General features: G+C 50.5%; 1 protein-coding gene across 1 annotated transcript; it reads right to left on the reverse strand.

Moving 5' to 3' along the window:
* Window positions 1–8682: 8682 nt before the first annotated feature.
* Window positions 8683–9366, reverse strand: LOC125551089. Its single transcript, XM_048714241.1, has one exon. It carries the CDS (start codon window positions 9364–9366, stop codon window positions 8683–8685), a length of 684 nt encoding a protein of 227 aa, XP_048570198.1.
* Window positions 9367–11986: the final 2620 nt, after the last annotated feature.

Here is an 11986-nt window from a genome sequence, read left to right on the forward strand (position 1 = left end):
TTCTGGAACAGATTTCTTACTAAAAAGAATCAGATAGTCGACTGTCCGGACGCTGAAGCCCTAGCAGCTTTTAAGCATAACGTTCGAGACGAATGGCTCGCCAGACACCTCGGCCAAGAAAAGCCAAGAACAATGGCCGCATTAACAAGCCTCCATGACCCGCTTTTGCGTAGGAGAGGACAGCTGGTTGGCAAGATGTAGCACCAGCGACCCAAGTACATCCGAAGTTAGGGATGGAAACGGAAAACCCCGACGCAACAAGGACCAGCACCGTAATAAGAGAAACATCCCAAAGAGCACGGCGGTCAACGCTGGATTCAAAAGCTCGTGGCAGAATCAGAGAAATTCGCCCCTCAAGGATAACAGGGACGAAGCTATCCAACTTAAACAAAATCTTGGACAAGATATGTCAAATACACAGCCTGCGAACCATACCCACAGAGATTGTTGGGTTTTCAAGCAACCCGGCAAACTCAACGCCGAACACAAGGGGCTCGACACACCAAGCGAGGAGGACGACGAACCCCACAAGCAGAGCACCAGGAAACAAAAGGATTTCCCACAAGAAGTCAAAATAGTAACTTACTTCACGTGACGAACAGAATGGCGCCAACAGAGATGCGCGCCATATGACCTATCCCAAAGGAGTCTCTCCCATGGTTGTTAAAACCGATCACCTTCGACCATCAGGATTACTCTAGAAGTATCTGGAACGCAGGCTGGACTACCTTGGTATTAGATCCAATAATCGGCGAACTCCACTTTACAATCCGCAACATGGGGATAGAACCAACAAAAATTCTCCATAGAAAAACCTCCTTTCAAGGGGTAACGCCAGGCCCGGATGCCCGTTGCATGGGTTCCCTCCAGCTAGAAGTTATGTTCGGCTCCCCCGATAACTTCCGTCGTGAACAGCTAACTTTCCACAGCGCCCCATTCTCAAGTAGCTATCAAGCACTGCTGGGACGTGAAGCTTTACCCGCCTTAACGCAATACCGCATTATGCATGTCTCACGCTTAAGATGCCTGGTCCACGAGGCATCATCTCATTAAAGGGAAAACATTGAGTGTTCCCCCCGCGTGGAAGACAGTGCGGCTGCCTTGACAGTCCCACAATAAAGCGGCTTTACCAGCCAAAGAACCTAAACAGGTCGTCAAGACCACGGACACGGCTAGATGAGTCCGGCATAAACATACAATTGATAAAGGCTTAATAGCCGTATACCCCTGTACTAGGGGCTCCGCGCATATAAAACAAGAGAAAATAAAGCTCAATTTTACCCATTTCGATTTATACTTCATTTATTTAGTATAACTCATGTTCGGCACGATCTTTCCTAAACTAAGTTCCTCTCTTTTATAGATGAACACCGTGCTACGCCCATCCAGGATACGGCACAACGGAGACACAGGCGCAGACGTGCAGCAGGGACCCGTTCCAAGGATTCTTTTCAGATTAAGACCCTGCGTAAACCTTTTTTACTGTCTCTTGTTGATACACATCCCCTGGTTTCTTGGTATAACCAAGGAGGAGGCTGGTGTTTTGGCATGTGGCCACGTCAGAGTTTTTGCGCGTACCTGGACACTAGGGGCTTATTACTAAGGGCATTATCGCCCGCCCTCATAAAGACCGAATACCTTAGGGAGTGTTCGGCGTTGCGAGTTGTCCTTATATGCATCAGCTCCGAATCATGTCTTTGGTCAAATGTTGGGTTTGCCCGGCTCCTGTGTTTTGCTACCTTACGTTCCCTCTATCGGCTAAGGCGGCACCAGGGAGAACTACTGCGATTGTGCCCCGGTTCGGCCAGGCGAGCACCTCAGTAGAGAAGCGAAAACTGACTGTCATGATATAGCATGAGACTGGTCAACCACTCGATGACTTACCGGAATCTTTAGGAATCCTCCGCATTAACGAAGGGCCGCTTCCCGGCCAGGCACATACGCGCCCCGAGTTCGGGCGAGCGCAGGCGCCACCAGGGGCTATATAAGTAGCCTCACTGTCAAACTCCTATGGCTAAGTGAAAGTGATAAAGCATCATAGTCCGATTGCCTAGTTCGCTGCGCTATCACCTCCTTTGTAGGACCAAGACGTTGGATCAAGTGTGAAAATGCGCCTTCTGCGAACACCCCCGCATTATGTGCGTGGGGGCTGAAGCCGACGACTGCCATCTTTCAGATTATATATACATATATGTTAAACGGCCGCACAGGAGGTATTATAATACTTGCAGGCACAAGTATAAAAAGCTTCTACAATTTATCAAAATATTGTTTTACAATAATATATGCTATTCGAATATAGTATCCTTCGAGCACTGCGTCTCTATTAAACGAGCGCCTTGCAGAACTTCCTGAAAATAGTGCTCGGCAGGTACTCGGCTTCCATCCGAGTCTGGGGATGCAACAGCGGTGGCCTCCATTTCCGCCCAGTATGTCTTGACACGGGCAAGAGCCATCCGCGCACCCTCTATGCACGCTGACCTCTTCATCGCATCGATATGCGGCGCCGCACCAAGGAACTGCTGCACTAAGTTGAATAACTTTTTGGCTCTGGCCTCTCTGGCCACAGATGACTCATGACATACTTCATGGCGAGTCCGAACAAACTATTTAGCTCGACCCATTCGGCCAAACGACCGGCTAATGACAGTGGACCCTCCGGATTGTGGAACTGCGACCAAAAGAGCTTTTCCACTTCATGATCTTCTTGATCTTGGAAGTGTTCGGCCGCATCTGCGGAACTCGCTGCCAAATCCAGATAGGGGTCCGCTGTACTCCACATCTAGTCTAACGGAGCATGTTTAGGATCACAGAACTTCCTCCGCAGCATAAAGGGTTTTCCAGCCGCGATCTCTCCGGCCTGACGCAACTCCTCCTTCATAGCTCTCATTGCAGAGCGAGCATCCTTGGCATCGGAAACGGCCTTCTCCAAGTCCGTCTGTTCCGCCCGATCTTCTTTTTCAAGAAGCTTGCAACGGTCAGCAGCGTTCTTCAGCTTCATGGACATCTCGGCCATTTCCTTCTTGCTTTGGCAGTGAGCAGCCTGTTCATCTTTCAGCTCTTCAATTGCCTTTCTGGCAGCCGCATCACTTTTCCTGGCTTGCTCCTTTACTCGGGCAAGTTCCACCCGAAGATTCTCCATGGCAGCAGCACCATCTGCATCAAGCGCACACATTGTAAGATACTGGCATAAAGCTCCTCTTACCAGGTGCCGCCGGAGGAATTACATACCTTGTGCCTCGTCAAGCCGCTTGTTGACAAGCGCGATGTCGGCATCTGCCACGTCAAGTTGCCGCTTTAGCTCGGCAAATTCATCAGTCCGGCTGACACCGGACACTTCGCCACCTACGTATGAAGGCGCATATTAGACCTGGGATTATGATCCTCTGCGCGCCGCCACTTTTGACAACGCACAGAGTCTCAGGGGCTACTATCTACACAGGGCGCATCTTATTTATGCGCAACTGTCCAAAAAGGGTACATTATTTCGCGTACCTCAAAACCTGTCAGTAAACTCCTGACGGCCTCGTGCAATCCGCTCTCCGCGGATGAAATCCTCTCAATCACCATACCCATCAATGCACGGTGCTCCTCTGAGATAGATGCTCGCCCTAGCAGATCCTTCAGCTCCTCCGACCGCGCACCAGACGGCGCCGGACTCGTCCGATGGCCCTTTTCGAAGGCCGGACGCGGAGGGCTTTGGGGGGCCATATGACTACCTTCCGGCCCTGCCGGATTCGGAGAAACCCTCCGCGACGATACCTCAGGGTCGCCCGCCTCGCAAGGCGGTACGGCAGGGGGAGGCGTTCCCGCTCTCCATCATCTCCGGAAGAAGATCCCCCGAAGACGAGCTCTGCTGAGAAGGGCTAAGGTCCGAGCTACAAGGTAAATTTTCGATTACTTTTCTCAGATATAAAGCAAGGATTTCTCTCATTCTTAAAAAGAAAACTCCTCTCTACTTACGGCTCGGTGGAGGGCTGATCCCCTTGAGGGCATAATTCGGCCGAAGTATCCCCCAGCACAGGACCCTCTGGCGAAGATTTCTTCCCCCGCTTTGAGGCCATGGTCTCCGGGTCTTCAGAGGCGGTCCTCTTCTTCCCCTGAGGAGAGGAATTTTCGATTCCTCCCTTCCGGACAACCTCCTTCGAGGAGGCTGTAGCTTCCTTGTCCCCTCCCTCGCTTTCCTTTGAAGGCACAACCTCCAACATCCTGACTAGCACGGGACCCGGCGTGGTCTCGGGGAGGGGGGCCGGACACCTGATTAGCTTTGCTTTCGCTATCCACTCCTGTTTAAAGGACAGCTCTTTTAGGGGCAATTTTATGATAAATATACGGATAGCGAGTCCGGGCACAAGGCTACTTACTTGAGTATCCGGACGATTGCAGCTCAGACCTGCGTCCTCCGTAGAATCCGGACACACTACTTGTGGTCCGAAGAACAATTTGTACATCTCCACGGGCGTCATGCCAAGAAAATGTTGGAGAACTCGTGGTCCCTCCGGGTTGAACTCCCACAGGCGGAGGGGGCGACGTTTGCAGGGCAGAACTCGGCGAATTAACATAACCTGCGTCACCACTGACCAGACTGATGTCTCTTTCTAGGAGATCTTGGATGCGGCCCTGCAACAGGGGCACGTCCTTTGCCGGCCCCCAGTCCAGCCCCTTATTGACCCATGACGCCAGTCGTGGCGGGGACCCGAGCGGAAAGCAGGCAGCGCCACCCACTTGGCACTCCTGGGAGCTGTGATATAAAACCACTCTCGTTGCCATAAGCTAGACTCCCCTTGAAAGAGCCCTCGGGCCATGGAGCACCAGTATTCTTGCTTATAAAAGCACCTCCTCACTCCACGTGCCATCCCTCGATCATCTTCGGCTCTACTTTGAAGGTCTTGAGCCATAGTCCGAAGTGAGGAGTAATATGGAGGAAGGCCTCACACACGACGATGAATGAGGAAATATGGAGGATGGACTCCGGAGCTAAGTCATGAAATTCCAGCCCATAATAAAACATGAGCCCCCTCACGAAGGGATCCGTCGGGAAGCCTAGCCCCCGAAGGAAGTGAGACATGAACACCACACTCTCACCAGGCTTGGGAGTGGGAATGACCTGCCCTTGAGCAGGCAGCCTATGCGAGATTTCGCCGATCAAGAACCTGGCCTCTCTCAACTTTAGCACGTCCTCCTCCGTGACGGATGAGGGCATCCATCGGCCTTGAAGGTCGAAACCGGACATTGTCAAAGGTCCAAAGTGCCTGAAATTTGGAGCCTTGGGTGTTGGAACTCGAGGCGAAGGGCGAACTCGTTTGAGATTGAGAGAAAGAAGTAAGGCCTTGGTCTCTTTATAAGAGGTTGAATACCAAGGGCCCTCCTCGTGACCGTTTGGGACTCGCCTTTGATCGAGAAAACATACCAACGGGAACGGTTGGGTTACCCATGCCCATATTGATGAGAATCCCAGAATAAGGGGACACGATCTCTGCTTTGACAAGACGTGCCAAGGAAACCGCCTTGCTAAACGCGCTGAGGTGGGACAGTAAAACGATTCGAATAAAGACTTGGCCGTGGTGTGATGTCGCGCTACGGAATACGTCAGCAGAATAGATTTGTGTAAATATTATTCTCTCTATGGCAATATGTGGAAACTTATTTTGCAGAGACGGATACTACCTTTGTGTTCAAAATCTTCTACGAAGTACTTGGAGGAGGAACCCGCCTTGCAATGCCGTAGAAAATTTGTGCGCCGGACTCGTCATCATTGAAGCCTGGTTCAGGGGATACTGAGGGAGTCCTGGATTAGGGGGTGTCCGGATAGCCGGACTATACCTTTGGCCAGACTCCTGGACTATGATGATACAAGATTGAAGACTTCGTCCCGTGTCCGGAAGGGACTTTCCTTGGCATGGAAGGCAAGCTTGGCGATACGGATATGTAGCTCTCCTACCATTGTAACCGACTCTGTGTCACCCTAGCCCTCTCCGGTGTCTATATAAACCGGAGGGTTTTAGTCCATAGGACGAACAACAATCATACCATAGGCTAGCTTCTAGGGTTTAGCCTCTCTGATCTCGTGGTAGATCTCCTCTTGTACTACCCATATCATCAATATTAATCAAGCAGGACGTAGGGTTTTACCTCCATCAAGAGGGCCCAAACCTGGGTAAAACATCGTGTCCCCTGCCTCCTGTTACCATCCGCCTAGACGCACAGTTCGGGACCCCCTACCCGAGATCCGCCGGTTTTGACACCGACAGCGGGGAAGTGGAAAAGGGCTGCACGATCTCACTGTCGACTCGGTTGTGCACATCGTGGGTTCTGGATCATGGTTTTTCTTTATAAGAAATAAAAATAAAATCAGCAGTTGTATTTTTAACAATCGTCGTATCTCCAACAAGTCGTGGAGATGATCGTTGTCTTTCGTAGTTTGCTGTCAAATGTTAACTTTTACAATCTCATGAGGAATGTAGTTATATTTTTAACAACCATCGTATCTCGTGAGGCATGCTAGGGCAGTATGTAGAGGCACAAGTCTCTAACCAAGAGAAGCATGCTTCAAATGGCAGCTTTAACTCTCAGACACACGGGCGTGGTACATTTATTGGGAGTGGCAATTGTTTTCAGTGATACATTCGCTGGTAGGAGCGGTGCTGTGTTTCTTCAAAGGCACTGTTGTGTGTCCGTGTTGCAACTGACTCTACGAGATGGTCAGAAAGAACGAGAAGCAACGAGAGGCGTCGTCATGCAGCTGCAAGAAGCACTCATATAGCTAGAGGCGAAACAAGAGGCACAGATACGATGCTACGTGATGCACGGAGTTTAAGCTACGTGATTGCACGGACGTCTATTTGTGCTATGGTGCTACATGAGGCACGAGCACAAACAAATATCCGTGCACTCAACTACATGCGCAAAAAGCCACAGACGTGTTTCTGAGAAGCAGCGGCCTCCATGGTTTTACCGCAAGGTGGGATTCGACATTTATCTAGGGCATTCCGAGTTTTACAAGTGTAGGAATAATCGTTTTTCACTTATATGTTCTGTGGCAGAGGCACGGCTATTACTTGTGTGACGAAGGAATGTACGTCGAATGTACGTGACGCGGGGATTGACAATAGGCGTCCGTTACTGTTTTCTCGGAAATGTTTTTGAATTAACTGTGAGAGGCATGAATGTGCCGACGGAATAGGCACGGTCATGTCTGAAATAGTTGCAAGGTCGTCCCTAAGGTGTCCTATACGCTTTACAGTTACAAGCACGGTCGTCGTTCTTGCCGAGGCACAGAGGTGAATGATGGAGCCTATGCCTTTGCGATAGTCACCTCCAATATTAAGAAGGAAGTAAATCTTCATAGACCCGATACGCCGGAAGCTGTCCGTAAGGCACGCTCCTACCTCTGCATTTTCGGTGACATCACATTTAGTGCCAGCGGGGTCGACGTAATGCCTGGTTTTCTGATGTTTTTGTTTTCAGCAACTTTCTTAACACGCGGTACGGTTTTACCCGACGAACTGGAGGCACGGACGTTATTCTAAGGGAGGTAGGGACGCGAAGGATCGTGATGGTGAAGGTGTGCCTATGTTTTCAAGAAGCTTTCATTGACACGTTTTCATTGCGGGGCCATGGCCTATGAGTTTCTTGTGTCTTCGAAGGCACTCGGCCTCATTAATGGACGTGAAGTCAATTTACGCACGGTCTCCATAGGAGTGGAGGCACCGAAGTGCCTTCGTGGGTGTTTTAAGTAGCTAGTTGGTGTTATTGACGGACAACCGTGCCTCTGTAGTGTTCTTATCTGAGGGTCACGGGCGTAAGCAATGTTTTCCAAGGAGAATAAACACCTAACTACCTCTGTATTCAAAATGTTTTTCCTAAGTGTTCCATACGAACGATTTTTAATATTTGTGTGTGCACTGGTTTGTTAGAACATTGTGCACTGCTTTTAGGAGCATTCTGTAATTGTTGTCCCTGCATTTCAATGCTGCATCCACAAAGGTACTAGTGCATTGCATGCTCGTCATTTTTGTGGATTGCTATGTGTACCTGCTCTGTGCGTTACGCTCATCGTATAGTATCTGTACTGTGTTTATATTTTTCATTTCACGCCAATATATTCTAATAATAGAAAACTGCAACATTGTACTAGAAATAAACTTGTTCAGAAGATATGTAAACTGGAAGCAAAACTACAAGGTTATCTGTACTGTGTTTATATTTTTCAGTTCACGCCAATATATTCTAATAATAGAAAACTGCAACATTGCACTGGAAATAAACTTGTTCAGAAGATATGTAAACTAGAAGCAAACTACAAGGTTATCTGTACTATGTTTATATTTTTTAGTTCACGCCAATATATTCTAATAATAGAAAACTGCAACATTGCACTGGGAATAAACTTGTTCAGAAGATATGTAAACTGGAGGCAAACTACAAGGTTATTTGTACTATGTTTATATTTTTCAGTTCACGCCAATATATTCTAATAATAGAAAACTGCAACATTGCAGTGGAAATAAATTTGTTCAGAAGATATGTAAACTGTAAGCAAACTACAAGGTTAACTGCGACACAAGCAAATCTAAATTTAGAGCAAGCAAACGACAGTCTTGAGAGAAAGCAAATCTAACGGGAAATCTAGAATGGCATGAGCAATCTTCTAGTTACTTTTCTTGGCCGGGACCACCTGCTTCAGTAGTCGTAGTCGCCCCAGCACCTTGCGCGCTTCCTGGTCTGCTCCTTCTCGAGTTTTGCCCGGCGGAGGCCTTCCTGGATGATGGTGAGACGGCTCCATATCTCGTACGTAGCGTAAGCATCTTTTGCTGCATACTCGATGTGCCTCATGGACAGGGGCATGCGCGCCCAGCGCTGGTGCTCTGCGTTGGTGAGCTTCTTCTTCATGTAGTTGTAGTAGTCGTGGACAATGATGCCTGAGACATCCCCAAGGGAGTCCAGACGCTTGGTAGCTGTAGGCACCCTCCATTCCTTCTGGATGTCGACGAAGTGGGCGATCTCTAGTCGGACACGCCCGAGCATCTCTATGTCGCCATCGATGGAGAAGCCAGCAAACGTGTATCTGGGGTCGGCGAGGAAGTTGTCGAACCTGGTGCAGTTCTTGTCAGCGGCGCTCAGTTGGAAGAGCAACACCGGATGATCCTTGCCGACGGAGAGCTGGACGAGGGCTGGTTTCTGATCTTCGCCAACGTCGTTGGTGTACTCCACATCAACTCTGACGATCTTGTGGCCCTCGAATTCGAGGTGTCGCTCGAACTGCTCGATGGTGGTCGCCGCCTTGTGCAAGTCGTTGGTGTGGATCACGTGCAACTTGGTGTTGCCGTGGGCCTGTACCTCCATGAATTCCTTGATGAATCCCATGGCCTGGAGCAGTTGGTCCTCCTACAACCTGGTTTTTCGTGGGGAACAATGAGTGGGAGCGCAATGGCGATTTTTTTGTTTGTGTGTAAGAAGGCCGCGGCGGAAGTCTAAATTTAAGGGCGGTGAGGGAGTCCTAGATTAGGGGGTGTCCGAATAGCCGGACTATACCTTCGGTCGGACTCCTGGACCATGAAGATACAAGATTGAAGACTTCGTTCCGTGTCCGGAAGGGACTTTCCTTGGCGTGGAAGGCAAGCTTGGCGATATGGATATGTAGATCTCCTACCATTGTAAACCGACTCTGTGTAACCCTAGCCCTCTCCGGTGTCTATATAAACCGGAGAGGTTTAGTCCGTAAGACGAACATACAATCATACCATAGGCTAGCTTCTAGGGTTTAGCCTCTCTGATCTCGTGGTAGATCTACTCTTGTACTACCCATATCATGAATATTAATCAAGCAGGACGTAGGGTTTTACCTCCATCAAGAGGGCCCAAACCTGGGTAAAACATCGTGTCCCCTGCCTCCTGTTACCATACGCCTAGACGCACAGTTCGGGACCCCCTACCCGAGATCCGCTGGTTTTGACACCGACATTGGTGCTTTCATTGAGAGTTCCTCTGTGTCGTCACTTTTAGGCCCGATGGCTCCTCTGATCATCAACGATGATGCGATCCAGGGTGAGACTTTTCTCCCCGGACAGATCTTCGTATTTGGTGGCTTTGCACTACGGGCCAATTCGCTTGGCCATCTGGAGCAGATCGAAAGCTACGCCCCTGGCCGTCAGGTCAGATTTGGAAGTTTAAACTACACAGCGGACCTCCGCGGAGACTTGATCTTCGACGGATTCGAGCCGCAGTCGGGTGCGCCGCACTGTCACGATGCACATGATCTAGCTCTGCCACCGAACAGTGCCCTGGAGGCCGCACCCGCATCAGCTCCGACCCTTAATTCGGAGCCAACTTCGCCAATCGAGGATGGGTGGTTGGACACCGCCTCGAGGGCTGCAATCTCTACGGCGAATCGAGCCGAACACCAGCCCTATTCTCTGCGAAGCCCGTGACTCCAAGGAGCCGGACTCCTCTCCTGACTCCGAGCCCTCCGCGCCCCTACCGATCGAACCCGATTGGGCGCCAATCATGGAGTTCACCGCCGCGGACATCTTTCAGCACTCGCCCTTCGGCGATATTCTGAATTCACTAAAGTCTCTCTCTTTATCAGGAGAGCCCTGGCCGGACTATGGTCAGCAAGGTTGGGATGCGGATGATGAAGAAATTCAAAGCCCACCCACCACCCACTTCGTAGCCACTGTCGATGATTTAACCGACATGCTCGACTTCGACTCCGAAGACATCGACGGTATGGACGCCGATGCAGGAGACGATCAAGAACCAGCGCCTATAGGGCACTGGAAAGCCACCTCGTTGTATGATATATACATGGTGGACACCCCAAAAGAAGGCAATGGCGATGGAACAGCGGAGGATGACCCCTCCAAGAAGCAGCCTAAGCGCCGGCGTCAGCGGCGCCGCTCTAAATCCCGCCAAAACAAAAACGGTGATTCCGGCACGGGAGATAATAACACGGACAGTGCGAAAACAACCACCTCCAGCAAGATTCAGCACAGGAGGATAGAGAAGCCAGCCCTCATGAGAGAGCGGCAGACAGAGAGGTCGAGGACGATAATTATATGCCTCCCTCCGAAGACGAGGCAAGCCTCGACGACGACGAATTTGTCGTGCCGGAGGATCCCGTCGAACAAGAGCGTTTCAACGCAGGCTTATGGCCACGGCGAGCAGCCTCAAGAAAAAACAGCAACAGCTTAGAGCTGATCAAGATTTGCTAGCCGACAGATGGACTGAAGTCCTTGCGGCCGAAGAGTATGAACTCGAACGCCCCTCCAAGAGCTACCCAAAGCGCAGGTTGCTACCCCAATTAGAGGAGGAAGCACCTAAACCTACATCACCAGCGCATGATGCGGCCGACCGGCCACCCCGTGGCCGCGACAGAGAGGCCTCTCGGCCCTCCACTCAAGCCGCACCCCGGCGCCGCTCAAAAACTACCAAGGCATGGGAAAATGCGCCAGACCTGCGAGATATATTGGAGGACAAGGCAAGGCAAACAAGATCGATCTACGGATCACGTGGGCGCCCCACGGCACGAGACGGTACTCGTCACGCCGGATACAGTAAATCCGGCCGGGCCGAACACAGTAGACAAAGCTCGTTTGAGCTGCGTCGTGATATAGCCCAATACAGAGGCGCCGCACACCCACTATGCTTCACAGATGAAGTAATGGATCATCAAATCCCCGAGGGTTTCAAACCCGTGAACATCGAATCATACGATGGCACAACAGATCCTGCGGTATGGATCGAGGACTATCTCCTTCATATCCACATGGCCCGCGGTGATGACCTACACGCCATCAAATACCTCCCACTCAAGCTTAAAGGACCAGCTCGGCATTGGCTTAACAGCTTGCCAGCAGAATCAATTGGTTGTTGGGAGGACCTGGAAGCCGCATTCCTCGACAATTTCCAGGGCACTTATGTGCGACCACCAGACGCCGATGACCTAAGCCACATAATTCAGCAGCCAGAGGAATCGGCCAGACAA

The sequence above is a fragment of the Triticum urartu genome, chromosome 4, assembly GCF_003073215.2.
Source record: "Triticum urartu cultivar G1812 chromosome 4, Tu2.1, whole genome shotgun sequence".
Taxonomy (NCBI): Eukaryota; Viridiplantae; Streptophyta; class Magnoliopsida; order Poales; family Poaceae; genus Triticum; species Triticum urartu.

Excerpts from the sequence above, each read along its gene's own strand:
- LOC125551089 (XM_048714241.1), bottom strand. The coding sequence starts at position 9,366 with ATGGGATTCATCAAGGAATTCATGGAGGTACAGGCCCACGGCAACACC.